Consider the following 18009-nt stretch of genomic DNA (forward strand, 5'->3'; position numbering starts at 1 on the left):
TGAAGTGTTTGGCAAGGCAGGCACGACCTAGGATGATGTTTCGGCCCAAGGCAATTGAGGCAGGGTCCGTGAGGGTCAGTATGAAAGATTGCGCGCTGACACTTGCTACACTTCTTGAAGCCTGTAGGAGGCCAGGACATAGACGGAAAAATAGCCGCCGCAAAGTCAAAGCCCTCGGGCTGCAGCCAAGCGGCCTGTCCCGGAAACGAATGGAAGAAGAAAAAATGGTTTGTTTGGGGTTTTTTAAACTAAAATAAAAGAAATAAAATAAAACAGCGATTCGTGAAGAAAAAGAACACAAACTGCGGTTGTAGAGAAGGCACGAAATGAACGAAGTTAAACGCAGAGAGTCAAAGACGGACTTCTCAGCTCCTCGGAAAACTGAGAACTGAGGAGACGCGCCCTGTGCTGGACGGGAAGGCACTTGCACATGTGCGAAGCGTCCGCATCCGGGCTTCGTCGGTGACGTCACCCACATGTGAGAATACCTGCCTGCTTGTCCTGGGATAATTTTACATTCCATGAAGACCATGTATAAAGACTGTTTCCTGAATGCTTGATGTAATTAACAGAGGCATATGAATTCAAGACTTTCTCAAAGAATGTAATTTATGCATTTGTCAATACCTGGAACAATGTAACTAAATTAGCATTAAAAATGCTTGGTAAAAACTTTGGCCATCAATAATGTTTGATGAAAATGAACCTGTAGAGTTAGACTTTGAAGGTTTCCAAGTCAATGATGAAATGGTGATGATATCAAACCTCATTGCTTATGTCCGAAGTCTATCATCTGAAAATGTTAATAGGTTAGAGGTAGCTGATATTAATGAAGTGCTGAATATTGACAAAGATGCACCTGTTGCATATTCCTTAAGTGATAACTAGATTGCTGAAATGGTTTTAAATAAAGAAAAGCTTGATAGTAGTGATGATGCAGACCTTGTGAACACTGGAAAAAAAGAATTCCTATAGATGATATGATAAAAATATGTTACCAGTTAATTACTGGCATGGAACAACTTGCATTTATCAGTGAGCATGAGATCATGGTAGTCTACTCGATCAAAGAGACTACTGAAACAGAAACCTTTGTTATTTAGACAGATGACACGGGAAGAACTCTTTAAAAAGACTGCCACTGTTCCTGCACCATCATCAGATGGCCGAATACAGACAGATGATGCATGTTAGATGTTTTTGGCTAAGAAAGACTATCCCCCTTGTCAGCCTAGCATTGCTAGCAGCCAGCATTTTCAGTTGGCTTAACCAACATCAGCAGAGGCCTATGGGACATTAGATCAATCTGACTCTGGAATGTTGATACAGATAGACCCTAAGTGCTCCTGCACAGAATTTACATACATTAAGCATCCAGCCAGACTAGATTGTTTATTATGAAGATAGGCTACTTAAATGGAACAAAGCCAGAGACCAATCCCATCTACCATGCCTGCAAGTATCACATCCTCCTTCTCAATTAAACTAACCCTTGTTTCAAACAGTTTACAAATTCTAAACAGAATGATACTAGGAAATACAAGTTTCTATTTATCCCAACCTATAAAAGCCTCCTCTCTGCAACACCCCTGGCTCTCTCTCTCTCTGGAACCAGAAGTTTAGACCATCACCTCCCACCCTCTTTCTCTCTCCCTGGAACATCACGCTTCTGTCTCTCTTTCCCTGGAACATCACGCTTCTGTCTCTCTTTCCCTCTGGACTCTGTAAGGCAGGGAAACTGCTTTGCGCTCTCCTTAATTGTAATCTTTATGAATCTTGCTTTTCTGTAATATTAAGACTATTTCTATAATATATTTTTTATGCAAGCACTCTTAGTGGTCTTTGTCAGTGATTTTACTTCTTAATGAAACCTCTGTGAAAGCACTGAACTTGGGACCACGGATTGTAAGGCCGCTTCAACCTAACCCCTCTAAACCTTACATTTTTTTTATTTTTTTTTTGAGGGGGGGGGGGGGGTTTAAACCTTACATCTCTCTTTTACAAAACTGCGATAGCAGTTTCTAGCATGGGGAGCTGCGCTGAATGGCCCACGCTGCTCCAGATGCTCATAGGAACTCAATGAGTGTTGGGAGCAATGCAGGCCATTCAGCGCAGCTCCCCGCACTAGAAACTGCTGTTGCAGTTTCATAAAAGGAGGCCTATGTGTGACTAAAGGCTATGTTTGGAACAAGTTTGTGTTTGAAGTGTTTAATGTTTGTGACTCTTTCCCCAATAATGCACAGTGTTTTGGCCCCTTTTACAAAGCTGTGGTAGTAGCTAAAAGGGGCTCTTTGTGAACAGTGCGACTCCTCCCTCAGTCGTGCACACACTCTTTCCATCAGTGGTGTGTGGTCAGGACCTTTAGGGAATTCACCCAACACCCTGAGAGCACAGCTCTGAATTTGATTGGTTGAGCAGGCAGCAGTCAGAAGCTACTCAACCAATCAAATTGCTATATAAACTGCCTTGACCTGCTTTGCAGAATATGGTGGAATAGAAAGTACAAATAAACAAACATACTGTCGGAGCCTTTCATGGGGCTGGGTGAATCCCCAGCCAAAGAACCCTGCTTTTTTTTGGTTTACTTTTTGCTTGATGCACTTTGCTCAACCAGTCAAACTGCATCAGGCAAAAAGTAACCCAGAAAAAAAAAAAGAAGTGGGGCTACAGAGCTGGGAATTGACTGAATCCCCAGAAGGCCCCGACTGCATGTCACTGCTTTCCATTAACATGGTACTCGTTCCTCAGCTGTTGGCAGTGTTGGAATGTGCAGTGGGCACTCCTATATTTTATTTTATCTGTCCTACATGAACATTTGGGGCAGAGACATGTCAGCCAGTGCAGCTATATGACAGGCTGAAGTTCGTGTCTGAAGTATTTGATGTTTTCCTTATTTTGAAATAAGAAAAGTTTGGTGTCAGTTTTATAGTTTTGTGGTCTGCCTTTTTCTGACTTAACATTGCCATGCCAAAAACCTGCCTGATCCCAAGGATTTCAAATAAAGGATCTGTATATAAAATTGGTGCAAAGCCCACAGGTAAAAAAAAGTGCATGAGGATTTTGTCCCAATGCAGACAGTTTGAAAATTGTAATAATTTATATATGATACATAATTAACTTTAATGAAATTATGTATTTATCATGACAAAAATGTTGGATTGTATTAAGCAAATTTGGTTATGATTTCTAAAAGCAGTATATATTTGAGCTTATCACATCACTGAAGGAGATTGAAAGAGTTCACTCCATTATATGCCAAGTCAGGAGGAAGATGTCAACAGATCTGATAAAGAGGACAGCAGGGAGAAAAGCAGATTCGGTGGCTAGCAGCCCTAGCAGATGACAGTTCGGAGAGACGCCTGGCATTCTATTGATAAGCATGAAAACTGCAATTCAAGTCGGTGTCATTCTGCTTCTATTAACTTTTGCCAGATGTGCTGTGATTACTGGGGTAAGATTTTTTTGCTTAATCCAAACTTTATTATATTTTTTTTGCTATGTTTTGCATTGTAAAACTGATGTAAAGGGAAGGATTTGCATATACTGAAAAGAGCATATGACATTAGGAATAAATCTTTCTACTGTTCAATGACTTTGTTACATTAGGTTATTCTCAAAGAAGCCTGAGATAAAACAGCTGAGAAAAGATTTGTAAATCCAGTGCAATTATAAAAATCAAGAACATATAAAATTAATCCAGAAAATTATTTTATATTGATACCAAAGACAAACTGTTAAGTATTTTAGATCTTCTTTTGCTTCTGTGAATGTCAGTAATGTTATCTAAAATATTTACAGTGACAGATGAAAATAGGTTTTAAAAACATCTGATTCAGAGAAGCTCTGATTGGAATGTCTTTTTTCAGGTTTATTAAGTCCTATTTATTTTATAATCAATCTGCACAAATCGTAAAAATAAACTCATTTACCTGATTGTGCAAAGGTCAATGTCGTGATTTTTTTAAAAAGAATATTTCTGTTTTGGCTTAGAATAAAAGAAAAGAGGTGAAATTCCAGTAATGCAGAATTAAATTCAAGAAACTGAACTGAAGCAGTTAAATGAATAGACAGACAATAAGGCTAGACAAACATTTTATGTTGATCATCTTCTTTAATGTTTTTAATGTTTATGATATTGATGTACATTTTTCTGTTACTTACTTAGGGGGTCTTTTATAAAACCATGGTAGCAATGCTGCTTATGGGCTGCATTCACCGCAGCAGATTTAATACTTTGGTTTTGTAAAGACCTCCTCAGAGATCTATTAAATAAATCAAAAAGAATATACAACATACAGAAAATAGAATCTGGTCTCTTTGTTAATAATTCAAGACAATTTATTTTTCCAGTGCTGGAGGCATTTTAATCCTTAAAATGCCTTACAGAAAGAATTATATTCCCTTTGTCTGTTACCTGTAATTGCTCTTTAGAACTGAAGAATCTTGACTTGTAAACTCTGAAATATCATTAAACTTGTTTCTAGAATTGATCTACTGCTTTTAACATTCCTTTTTCATACATAACTCATTCTTATGCTACAGTATATTGTGACATAAGGCAAAGAAAATTATTTTGTCAAAATATATAATTTTTTTGTGTTATAAATGTTCCTTCATTTAAGTTGTGTCTTATTAAATCCATAATATTGCCTTATATCTAATTCTATACAACTGTTTCATAATTTTTCCAGTCAACATATCATAACTGGATACTCTGTTTTGTATTGCAGTGTCATAAATTCACAATACCAACCAAATAAAATCAAAGGCTCCTTTCCGTAGGCTGATGAGGTAAATGCTATGAGCGTTGGGGTATTTGCCTCGCTAGCCCACAGTAAGAAGTTCTCTAGGGTTTAGTAAAACCCAGCAAAAATCTTTAATATTTTCCATTTAATGCCAAAATGAGATAAAACAAATGCTCCGATATATGATAAATATAATCTTATTTCTTATTTTCAACAAAATATCCAAGTAAGCTACATAATACCGATACAATATTCATCCACAAGATAGTTTTTTTCAAAATTATTAATTTTCCTTTATCTGATTTTCTAACATAAAAAAGGCAGTAACACTGGACATCCTCTTCAGCCATCCCTAACAGTGAACACGTGGAGTGGCATCGAAAGGGACGTCTAAGTCCATTTACGTCCATCTCCCAAGTCGTCCAAAGTTAAAAAGAGCCTAAGACACATTTTCGAAAGATACGTCCAACTTTTTTTTACTTTCGAAAGTCATCTAATTATACGTCCTGCCGATCTGATCATCCAAGCCGCTAAATCGTCCATCTTTATACCACATTTCCGTCCAAGTCCAAAATGCCTAGAACAAGCCCTGTTGGACGTGGGAGGTGCACACCCAGACATGCCACCTAAATAGTGGGGTACCTTATAGGCACTGCTGTGAACTTCACAAAAAGGATGCCATGGCTTCTCCTCACTACAGCTCCCTTATAGGTCATGGTGAGCCCCCTAAACTACCTCCAGAATCCCCTAGACCCACTTATCTACCATCCCAATAGCCCTTATGGCTGCAGGAGCCACTTATATGCTAGTACAAAAGGGTTTTGGGGGTGTATAGGGCAGTGCACATGTTTAAGTATCAATGCAGTGATTACAGGGGCTTATGGGCATTGGTCCTCCTCTCTATGGGTCTCTAACCCATCCCCTAGACGACTTAAGCTGCCTCTGTACTGGACGACTAGGCTTTCCTATGCCCGGCGGCCAGGTGATGATGGTCTGGAGGCTGAATTTTCAAGTTGTGATTAAAAATTTTATGGGGGTGGGGGGATCATTGATCACTGGGGTAGTGTGTGGGGGTCTGTTTTATGTGTTTGCAGTGCTTATCTGGTGACTTTAGGTGGGTTTTTGTGACTTAGACCATGTTTTATATGGTCTAAGTCACAACGTCCAAGTTCCGTCTAAGCTTTGTTATAAAACTTTCGGTTATACATGCTGTACGACTAAGTCTAAGCCGGCCCACATCCCTCCCAATTCCCGCCCTCGACACTTCTCCCAAAACACCCCGTTTAGCTTTGGACGTTGAGCGGCACTATGAAGGCCTAGGTCGTTTAGAGATACGTCCAAAACCCGATTTCATTATCGGCACTTGGACGTTTTTGAGAAATGTTCGTCCAAGTGCCGACTTAGGCCGGTTTTAGGACATTTTTCTCTTTCGATTATGAGCCCCATAGTTTATTCAGTAACATTAATATCTTCCCAGGCTCTTAAGAAATCTTCTAAGAGGGTGGACGCATCTACCACCCTTTCTGTCAAAAAAAGTAATTCCTTAGATTACTCCTGAGCCTATCACCTCTTAAATTCATCCTATGCCCTCATTCCAGAGCTTCCTTTCAAATGAAAGAGACTCAACTCAAGCGCATTTACATCACGTAGGTATTTAAACGTCTCTATCATATCTCCCCTCTCCTGCATTTCCTCCAAAATATACAGATTGAGATCTTTAAGTCTGTCTTCAAAGCTATTCTACAACTTGTATAATTACTCAAAGTGACATGTACTAACAATTGAAAATGATGTTCTCCAAAACATTTTCTAATTCTCCTCAGTTTCCAGAATAGACCAAGCAATTTTTTTATCATGAAATTAACATGAGGTTCCAAAGATAAGACACCAACAGGAGCATAATCAAAAAACTAAAATGTCCAAAACACTGCCTAAGTCAGCACTTGAACATCCTAATTGCCGGGATGTGCAAGTGCCAATAATCTTAATCATTTTTCTGGATGTCTAGCGAGATATTTCATCCACTGTGCATCCAGAGTTTAAGGGGGCATGTTAAGAGGCATGTTATGGGTGGCCTTTCGGCATGCCAGACTTGGACTTCTTGCAAGGATAATCAAACCTTTCCCAAGACATTCTGGATGGAACTTAGATGTTTTGGGCTAGACCTCTTTTGGAAGCATCTAAGTGCCAAAAAGGAAAGCAAACTGACTACATGACCACTGGAGGGATAATGATGTCCCCACACTCCCCCAGTGGTCACTGACCCACTCCCACCCCTCAAAACTCTGAATAAAATAGTATATATCTGTCTCTGGAACAACATACTAGTAGAGCATCACACAGGTGTCTTAAATAGCCAGGTGGAGGACTAATGAACCATAGGATTCTAAGGGGAAAATTCTATAAACGGCGTCCCAATTGTAGGCAGTGGTAGGCGTCCTACTGCTGTCTAACCAATCGGGATGCATGTTTAAAAAACAAAATGTCACCCCATAGCAGGCAGCCTACATTGTAGGCATTTTCGTGAGCCTAGGGAGGCGTGTAGGGCTGCCTAAGCTCACCCAAGGCTAGGCATGGGTGTTGTTTCACACAGAAGTGGCTTTAGGCGAGCTTAGGTGGCTATAGGCATCTCCCTAGGGCTGCGACAGGTGCCTGAAATGTAGGCTAGCAAAATGCTGGTCTACATTTCAAATAGATGCAACCTCATAGCCAATCACAGCAAGGGAATGTCTCTGCTGTGATCAGTTTAACAGCTATGGCAGGGAACCCGTCCATTCGTCCCCCCTCCGCCGAAGAGGACCAGCCTGTCACATGGATGCTGGTTAGAGAATCGGGGTGGTTAGACATCTGTCAGTCAAGACAGATGCAATTCTATATAGGATGCCTGTGTGTGATTCTCAAAAGCCACTTAGGTGGCTGCGGAGACTGGGCCTCCTATACAGAATCCAGCCCTTAATGTCTACAGGAAAGTCTTAAAACAGAATTGCAGTCTGATTCAACTGCAAAGGTGACCATATCTAATGAGGTCTTCAAAAATGAAGTCAGTTTAAGGTTTCCTTTTTCTGACCTTGCAAATCCAGGCCATCTGATTTTCCTATCTCCATAATCTACTGCGCTCTAATGGGAGATAATGAATCTGCAGGCATCTTTAGGACGTCCATCATATATTTTTAGACATGTGTAATGGTGAAACAGGAGACTTAGGAAAATTTAGCAGTCTTAAATGATTTCTTCTGATCTCCAGATACTCCAACCAATGATGGTTATAATTTCTATCCTGAAGTAAATCTGCTTATAAGTGAATTGATAAGCTGATAATGGGTCACTTGTGCAGGGGATACTCACAGGGCTCAGGGCACTTGCATGTCAAGATGACATACACACAGAAGTGATTTTAGAATGCTGCAGACTAGGGGTGTGGTGGGTGCATTGTTTGTGTTTAATTAAAACAGATTGTGAATGTCTACTTGTAACCCGTTCTGAGCTTCTGACAAAACAGGACAGAAATCGAAATATATAAATAAATAAATACGAACACCTCACCTTCGAGAAAGAACAGTCAAAGAAAGGCAAGGGTGGTGTCTTTTCAACCGGTAAAAAAGTTTTTATTGAACAATTAAAAAGTCCCAACAAGGATCCCAGTTTCGACGTGTAAGAACGCCTTCCTCAGGGGACAGTACATATCTTCAAAAGGAACTTTCCTCTATTATAGGAACAACAACACAAAATATAGTACTGTATACATTTTTCCCAGCACACGCTAGCAACCCAGCAAACAGGAAAAAATTTTTACCGGTTGGAAAGACACCACCCTTGCCTTTCTTTGTTTGACTTGTGTTTAATTAACACATAAATGTGCATTTCTCATTTTACAATGTAATAAACAGAAATAAAACAAAATAGAGAAAAGAAAAGATGTTACCTTATGGTTGGATTAACTTAATACATTTTTTGATTAGCTTTCTAAGGTAACATCTTCTTCTGATCTGAAGCAGGATCAAGTTTTTAACCCTAAAATGGCTTCTTTTTATGCATGCTTTGTTTCTCCATTGATCAAAACATTGAAGTAATGACAGAATTCATTTTCCTGCCTCTATGTTGCAACTGTATTAGAGAAATTCTGTCAGCTAGGTGGCCACATTTCAATGCTCCATGTATACATAAATGCTGAGAATACTTGGTACGCAGATGTGTACGCACACATCAGGACACCTAAGTGCTGTTCTACAAATGACTGGATTATAAGCAGTGATCTTGTTTAATTTTCCCTTTTCCTATTGACTATCACTCTAGTGGGCACTGACTTTTTAGGCTACCCAATGTACCAGGAAAATGTAATCCTATATATATAAAAAAAGCCAGATACTATGCCAAAAGACAAAACTCAAATGAAACTGGTAAATATGTTGTTTCATGTATAATACAGCTATCTTCAAACAGTGCTCAGAGCTGTAAATGTCAGACCAAAGAGCAAGTCAAGCCCAAATAATAAAGTCTGTATGTCAACTTTCATTCATTGCTCATGTTCAATTTCTGCCCCAGTCCAGTGCTTTACAGGTGTATATATGGTAAGAAATTCACTTATCTGTTCTTCAGACTTCTTTTGGGTTCTGATGAGTTTTGCGACTGCTTCTGAAAACCCATAATGCAGAAACTCTCACTCTCCATTTAATGACATGGTCTCATTCTTGGAAAATTCTGTTGTTCTTCTACTGATTTTTTTTAGGCGCCATAGTACTTATTTGCAAGCGGGGTGTACACAGGAATTGACCATGGGCAAGGCTCATATGTGTAACTTATTAATAGTATATGTTACGTGTATCCTTGCTACTTTTAGGAGCTTCCACATTCACCAGTTCTGGGTGTTAGGCACATTGATATCAGGCTACATTATATTTTATAATGGAACTTGGGTACTCAGGTGCCATTTTAAAATAGGCCGCTCCACGCAGACTTGGGGCATCTACATCAGGGGTGTCAAACTCAATCACATAAGGGGCCGAAATCTAAAACACAGGCTAAGTCGAGGGCCAAATTTTTATTAAGATATTTACCCCCTCTTTTACTAAGGTGCGCTAAATCAATTAGTGCGCATTAATCAGTTAGCGCACCTTAGTAAAAGAGGGCCTTAGTCTTAGTAAAAGTATAGATTCTGCCATACCCTTAGACACCTGTGGTACGGTCAGGCATTTGTGTGGAGCGCCCTGCTCCAACCTAGTTTTTACACTGGGACTGGGTCCTTCTGTCTGCAAATGGGTACTGAGGCAGCGTGGTGAGGAACGTGGAGCGCTGCTGGGAGTGGGGCAGTGCATTCAGGCGCCTGGAGCGCCACTGGGGATGCACAGTCACTGCAGGCCACATAAAATGGCCAGGCGAGCCGGATTTGGCCCCCGGGCCTTGTGTTTGACATGTGTGATCTACATGAAGGCACCCTGCAGAATTGCCCTATATTTCATTTCAGTATTATTTATATTTTCCAAGGAACATAAGAATATGTGCTTCTATTTGATGTATTACATACTTTGCTGATTGACAAAGTGGATTCATTTATTTTCACTGTTGAAATGCAACTTCCAGTTTCCTCTGATTTAATTTGTGCAGATTTCTTCCTCTTATATGATTAATTTACATTTCTTTGGCCTCCCTCTAGGCATGTGAAAGAGATTTGCAGTGTGGAGTCAGGACCTGCTGTGCCATCAGTCTGTGGCTGCGAGGCCTCAGGATGTGTATCCCACTGGGCCAGGAAGGGGAAGAATGCCACCCTTTCAGTCACAAGGTATTGCTTCCCTAACTCCACCTCTCAACCTTTTCACAGTCTGACTCTCTGTTCTCATTAAATCCCTGTATACTGGAATGCCCCACCTTTAATCTAAACCACCCTATATATATATGATCTTCAAGCTGACAATGTCAGTTTTAATAAATTGTAAAATTAAATTTATTCACAAGGATTGGAATAGGGAAGAGATTTTGGATTTAGCTCATTTGTAAAAGCCAGGGGTGCCCACATATTTTTGGCTTGCAAGCTACTTTTAAAATGACCAAGTCAAAATAATCTACCAACAATAAAAATTAAAAAAACACAAAGCACACTGTACGCAGAGAAAATGTTAATTATCATTTATATTTGGGTTTTTTTCAAAGAGGTCAAGGCAGATAACTTCAAAATATGCAATGTCACCTCAGTAACAACTATAGAAAAAGACAAATATAGTGCAAAATATAGACAGTAGATATAAATTCTCAAAACCGACACATTTTGATCATTAAATTGAAAATAAAATAATTTTTCCTACCTTTGTTTGGTGATTTAATGAGTCTCTAGTTGCACTTCCTTATGACTGTGCATCCAATATTTCTTTCTTTTTCTTTCTGCCTCCTGCATGCTTCCTCTCCTTCAAACCTGTTCCATTCCCCAACCAATATCTCTCTCTGTCCCTCCAGGAGTCCAATTTTTCTTTCTCTCTCCTCCACCCTATTGGCAATGTCTCCCTCTCTCTCCCTCCTCTGTTATGATCTTGCACCTCTGTTCATCCTCAGGGTTTCTCTCCCCTCTGTCTGCACCTCCCATAGTCCAGCATCTGCCTCTTGTCTTTCTCCTTTGGTCAAGGCCTCTCTCTCTCTCTTTCTTCTGCTTACAACCCCCCCCCCCAATGTCCAGTATTTGTGCTTTTCTTCCAGGTCTTTCTCTGCCTCTTTCCTTCCTCTGTCCCTGGTCCAGAATATTTCTATCTCTCTGCAGTCTCTCTCTCTTCCCTCTATACACTCCCCCCAAGTCCAATATCTGCCCCCTCTCTCTTCTGCCTCCCCTTTGTTTCAGGTTTCTCCTCTATCTTCCTTCTGCTAACATTTTGGTTGACATAGTAAACGACAACAGATAAAGACCTAACGGTCCATCCAATCTGCTCATTAGTTATACACATTATAAATTCATGATTAAATTGTCTTTTTTCTCTGATATTTATGAGCTATAGACCATAAAGTGCATCTGGTATTATCCTGGGTTCCAACTGCTAGAGTTGCCTTCCAAGCCCAATCCAGCCTATCCAACCATCCCATTATTTGCAGGATACATATCTGGCCAATAATGTCCTCATGTTCCAAGTTACCGGAGTTCCCATTAATGCCCTCAGCCAATCCTACACCGACTCACCATATATGGGACACAGAACATGCAAGTCTGTCCAGTACCGGGTCTTAGTTCTTTAATTTATACCTTTCATTTTCTAATGGAAGATTAGGTTTACACCTTCAATAATCTTCTTTCTGTTAGTCCCTGGAGGATTCAGTATGCTAGGTATTCAATCCCCTCCTACAATCTGGGAGTTGCAGAAATCATAACACTTTCTGAGCACATGCTCCTCCCACCTTAGAGTTAGAGCCCCCTGTAGTTCAGTCCCAAAACTAAGTCAGATACCTGAATAAATCCATGACAAGGAAGGGGGTACTAGGGAAATGCCCCAACATTACCAATTTCTGAACTGGTCTGCTCTGCAAAACATGAAAATAAGCAATAAACTGGCTCAAAAGCAACACAGAAAACCATTGATGAACTATGTCTGAAAATGCCTTTGGCAATATGCATACTCACAGAAGAGTGAACTCCCCACAGGATCCGTCTACTTGCTGGAAGATCCTCAAGCCTGTAAGGAGAATAACCAAGGCAGAAAACAGGCGATTCAGAATAACTGAGCTTACACAGAGGGCGGGCCGTACTGAATCCTCCAGGGACCAACAGAAAGATTATTGAAAGTGTAAACCTAATCTTCCATTCTGTTACATCCCTTCCAGATTCAGTATGCCAGGTGATGTACCAAAGCAATGGCAGCATCTAGGAAGTGACAGAAGAGCCCTGCCTGTAACACCAAGGTCCCAAAAGCGGCATTAGTACAAGCCACCACATCCACCTGGTAAACCAGGTAAAGGTATGAAGAGAGGACTAAGTAGCCACCCTACAAATTTCATCTGGATGAATCGCAAATCCTCCCACCTTTGATCCAGGTCTTTCTGTCTCTCTCACTCTCTTTATCTTCCCCCTCCCCAGGGCCTGGCTATCTCTCTCCTTGGTTCATGGTTTCATCCTCTAGCCCAGCATCTGCCCTGTCTTCCCCCCTCCCTTTTGGTTCAAGTCTGCTTTACCGCACCTCCTCAAGGTCCTTTTGTCTCTCTCCCCCCATCCAGATCCAACATCTCTAAGGCAACCCCCATCCTGCTGGGGCCCTCACGATGGGCATAGCCTTACCCTGATGGGAGTGGCCTTACCTCTGCTGCTTCCTGCACCCAGTGAAAGGTCATTTTCCACACTGTGACCGCCGCTTATCGAGGACCAACCTTTAAAGCAAATTATGGCAGCCTGCAGTGCAAACCTAGCAGGCTGCCGTCGGCCTCTGCAGCATGTTCCCTCTGCCATGGTTCCGCACCTCCTGTCAGGGGCGGGAACGTGCTGCGGAGGCCGACAACAGCCTGCTAGGTTCGCTCTGCAGGCTGCTGTAATTAGCTTTAAAGGTGAGACAGTGAGGAATCCGGAGGGCAAAGTGTGTCATTTGAGGAAGACAGCCAGGCGAAGCGTGTCACTCAAATTAGACAGCTGGACGGAGCATTCAGCTAAAAGACGCTAGGGAGAACAGTAGAAAGGCAGGGCTCTGCGATCGACTCTCGTTGCTTTTGCAATCGACCGTTAGATCGCAATCAACGTGTTGGGCATCCCTGGTGAAAGCTGTGGAATAATGGAACAGTTCACAATATATATACCATAGGAAAGTTATAAATCATGGTTGTTTCAGAAATATTTATACAATTCACTGTTTTTTATTGTTGATTTTATTCTGTACCCAATGATACTAATGCTTTCTTGCACCCTGCTTTGAACTTAGCGATTAAGCAGAAGATAAATGCTGATATTAAATAAAATTAAGCTCATGACTTACCAGTAATAGCTCAAAAGTGAATTACATTTAGTTACTATGGGCCGGATTCTGAAAAAAGTTGCCAAAAGTTAGGTGCCAGCAGGCAACTAGATGGCGCCTACCGGCACTTAAGTTAATTGGTTTTTATGTGGCACAATTGGTCACACCATTAAAAAGCAATTAAAAACTCATTAAAAAAGATTAAGCGCCACTTGGTGCCCTCCGGGACAGGCGCCTGGGTCCATGGCAACTAGCAGTGCCTAGTGAAGTCAAAACTCAGAAGTGGGTGTATTTAGGGGCAGCACTAAACACCACTGGCCGTGATTCTGCAAGGACTCTAGGCACCACAAATGTAGGCCTGTGAAACCCTGGCAATATTAATAATACATATGCTTAATATTTGAAAACTCTTCGTGCCAGCTAAAGTGTGGAGTTCCAGGCAGTTGCCCATTTGCCATTTCTCAGGTATGTTTTGATAAGAGAGCCAATAAATGTATAGGAAAAAATATATATACTGGCAATTTTGTGGTATTTAATTTAAAATAATGTAAAAGTTCATAAATAAATTGATGTTCCACTACCAAAACAGAATCTGGGGCTTGTGACCATAAGTGAACAGTTCATTTGAAATCTTACATGCTGTATCTCACATGTTCCTTCTGCTGTTTTTATTTAAGGTTCCTTTCCTTGGGAAGCGCCAGCATCACACCTGTCCATGCCTAGCAAACTTGATTTGCTCCAAGTTTCTGGATGGCAGATATAGGTGCTCAGTAGACTTCAAAAATGTAGATTTTTCGTGAACAAGATCTGTATCTCATTGACTGTTTCCATTTGAACCCCTGCTGTTTCTACAGGATGGACATTTTTCTTGAAGTGTTTCAAAGGCACTATTTATTTTCAAAGCTGCATCTAGAAATAGTCAATTCATTTCATATGAGATGCTAAGATATATACATTTCTAGTCTGTCTGCTCTTATCTGTAATAAAGGGTAGCCATCAGCATTTTAAATGGAAAGTGACAAAAAATGTATTTTCACTTCCTGCACCCCCGTCTTAGAATTATCTTGAAGATTCTTCTTATAATTTATTTGTTCTAACAAAATAAATGTATGGTTATATCTCTAATCTTCATTCTGGTCTATCTAAGTTCATATTTACCATTCATGTTACATATTTACACTCATGGAGAAAAGGAAAAAATAGCAAGGGCCAAAAAGACAATAGAGGTGTGTGGGTTAGACATTGCTAAAATTTATTATTTCTTCCTCTTCTACAACACCACCAAAATACATTTCTTCCATCCTTTGCACTAACAAGACATTTATCCATTCTCTCACCATCTCCCACTCCAGAAAAAGAAAGATGGATTGAGGCATCTGGGTTTTACTTCCTCTGAAAGCAATGGAAATAAAACCTGGATGTCTCAATCCATCTTCTTTTTTCTGGAGCCCTACACTTAGCCCTACACTTAGCCTATTATAACTCCTAATCTTCCCACCAGACCATTTCTGTCCACTACAATCTACTCTGAACCTAGCTACCTGATTGGGCACAAATAATATCAACGCAGGTGCCATAAGGCGGTAAAAGGGGTCAAAAGAGACTACAAGGAAAAAATAGCCTTGGAGGCGAAAAACTTCAAGCTGTTCTTTCGATATATTAAGGAGAAATGACCCATGAAAGAAGCGGTGAGACCATTAGATGACCATGGAATGAAGAGTGTTAAATGAGGACAAAGCAATCGCCGACAAACTGAACACATTTTTTGGTCTGTATTTACCGAAGAGGATATACACAGCATACTGGAACCCATCAAGCTATATGCTGGAAACGAAGACGGAAAACTGACAGGGTTGACGGTCAGTCTAGAAGAGGTATGCAGGCAGATCGATAGGCTTAAGAGCGATAAATCCGCGGGACCGGATAGCATCCATCCGAGAGTCATCAAGGAACTGAAAGGGACTATAGCTGAACTGCTTCAACTAATAGCCAATCTGCCTATCAAATCGGAAAAGATTCCGGAAGACTGGAAGGTGGCGAATGTTATGCTGATCTTCAAAAATGGTTCAAGGGGAGGTCTGGGAAACTATAGACCGGCGAGTCTGACCTTGGTACCAGGAAAGATGGTACAGGCGTTGATAAAGGCTAGGGGGGTCCACAGAGTGGTCGCTTATTTGACTACACCTGTTTTTTACTGTTTGGCTTGTGATTTTTTCACTGTTTATTTATTGCACATTACACACACATTAGGTGCCCAATGATGGTGTGCGGGTGGAGGTATATTACCTTTACCCGAAATTGAGAAGCGCTGGAGTATTACATAGTAACATAGTAGATGACGGCAGATAAAGACCCGAATGGTCCATCCAGTCTGCCCAACCTGATTCAATTTAAATTTTTTAATTTTTTCTTCTTAGCTATTTCTGGGCAAGAATCCAAAGCTTTACCCTGTACTGTGCTTGGGTTCCAACTGCCGAAATCTCTGTTAAGACTTACTCTAGCCCATCTACACCCTCCCAGCCATTGAAGCCCTCCCCAGCCCATCCTCCACCAAACAGCCATATACAGACACAGACCGTGCAAGTCTGCCCAGTACTGGCCTTAGTTCAATATTTAATCTTATTTTCTGATTCTAGATCCTTTGTGTTCATCTCACGCTTCTTTGAACTCAGTCACAGTTTTACTCTCCACCACCTCTCTCGGGAGCGTAAAGTAGAATTTCCTAACATTGCCTTTGAATCTACCACCCCTCAACCTCAAATTATGTCCTCTGGTTTTACCATTTTCCTTTCTCTGAAAAAGATTTTGTTCTACGTTAATACCCTTCAAGTATTTGAACGTCTGAATCCTATCTCCCCTGTCTCTCCTTTCCTCTAGGGTATACATATTCAGGGTTTCCAGTCTCTCCTCATACGTCTTCTGGCGCAAGCCTCCTATCATTTTTGTCGCCCTCCTCTGGACCGCCTCAAGTCTTCTTTCGTCCTTCGCCAGATACAGTCTCCAAAATTGAACACAATACTCCAAGTGGGGCCTTACCAATGACCTGTACAGGGGCATCAATACCTTCTTCTTTCTACTGACTACGCCTCTCTTTATACAGCCCAGCATCCTTCTGGCAGCAGCCACTGCCTTGTCACACTGTTTTTTCACCTTTAGATCTTCAGAAAAAAACAGTATTGGCTCCTTTCGCTGCCCCCTCACACTGAGGGCACCTTAATACTTCAAGATTGTATTAGTTGAATTTCACGTTGTTGGCGCTGTGTTTTTTCAGGTATTTTGTCTTAAAGCGACCACTCTCTGACCATTTGACTATTCTGCCTCTGTGTGGATTTCTTTTATAGGTTGTGTGGCAGTTTTTGGAGTTTTTTCTTTTGTGCTCATTTCTCAAGTAAGCATGCACTAAGACTTGGTACCTTTTCTTAAATTGTGACACATATGGATTCAGATGTTATTATAATCCTGAAACTTTCCTGACTGCTCTGACTTAAGAAGTGAAGAGTCCTTAGTAAGGATGGACAATAGCATAGTAAGGCGGAGATGGGGCGCATAGGGGCACCAGCATCTCTCCTCTGCTCCCTATACCTCTTTAGCTCTTTTCTGGCGCAAGCAGCATCTCCAGCCTGCTGCTCACGCCAGCCTCAGCTTGCCCTAGAAGTCACTGCTCCTGTATGCCTTATGACGTAGACCAGAGACCATTTTAGTAGCTTTCCTCTGGACCAACTCCATCCTGTTTATATCTTTTTGAAGGTGCAGTATCCAGAATTGTACACAATATTCTAAATTCTTATACAGGGGCATCAATACCTCCTTTTCCCTACTGGCCATACCTCTCTCTATGCACCCTAGCATCCTTCTAGTTTTCGTCACTTTTTCAATCTGTTTGGCCACCTTAAGATCATCACATACTATCACACCCAAGTCCCGCTCCTCTTTCATGCACAAAAGTTCTTCACCCCCTAAACTGTACTGTTCCCTCAGACAATATGCTGAAACCTTCTGCCCAATGTATGGCTGTGGCCAAAAAGCAAACAAGGTGCTAGGAATTACTGGAAAAGGGATTGTAAATAAGACTATTATAATGCCTCTGTATCACTTCATGGTGCAACTTCAAGAAAGATATAGTGAAATTATAAAAGGTTTAAAGAAGAGTAACCCAGATGATAAAGGAGATGGAAAGGAAAGACTAAAGAGGTTAGGGCCAGTGGCATAGGGCGTGTGGCACAGGGTGAGAGATGCTTCTCCCCCTGCAGCATTTGCTTCTTCCCTTTCCCCTCCTGCCACGTGTGCATACCCCTTCCCTTCTCCCATTCCTCTTAAGTGTTCCCGGCGCAAGCAGCAACCCCAACCTTCTGCTTGCG

The 18009-nt window shown here is 41.1% G+C and overlaps 1 protein-coding gene across 1 annotated transcript; it reads left to right on the forward strand.

Moving 5' to 3' along the window:
- The first annotated feature begins 687 nt into the window (after positions 1-687).
- Positions 688-14451, forward strand: PROK1 (prokineticin 1). The gene is made up of 3 exons (XM_033918624.1): positions 688-816; positions 10396-10521; positions 14329-14451. Exons 1-3 carry the CDS (start codon positions 688-690, stop codon positions 14449-14451), a joined length of 378 nt encoding a protein of 125 aa, XP_033774515.1.
- Positions 14452-18009: the final 3558 nt, after the last annotated feature.

This window comes from Geotrypetes seraphini, chromosome 13, assembly GCF_902459505.1.
Source record: "Geotrypetes seraphini chromosome 13, aGeoSer1.1, whole genome shotgun sequence".
Classification (NCBI taxonomy): domain Eukaryota; kingdom Metazoa; phylum Chordata; class Amphibia; order Gymnophiona; family Dermophiidae; genus Geotrypetes; species Geotrypetes seraphini.

Coding starts and splice junctions, on each gene's coding strand:
- PROK1 (XM_033918624.1), top strand. CDS start 688: ATGTTTGATGAAAATGAACCTGTAGAGTTAGACTTTGAAGGTTTCCAA. Junction 817..10,395: donor AAAATGTTAATAGGTTAGAG/GTAGCTGATATT, acceptor GCCTCCCTCTAG/GCATGTGAAAGAGATTTGCA. Junction 10,522..14,328: donor GCCACCCTTTCAGTCACAAG/GTATTGCTTCCC, acceptor TTTTTATTTAAG/GTTCCTTTCCTTGGGAAGCG.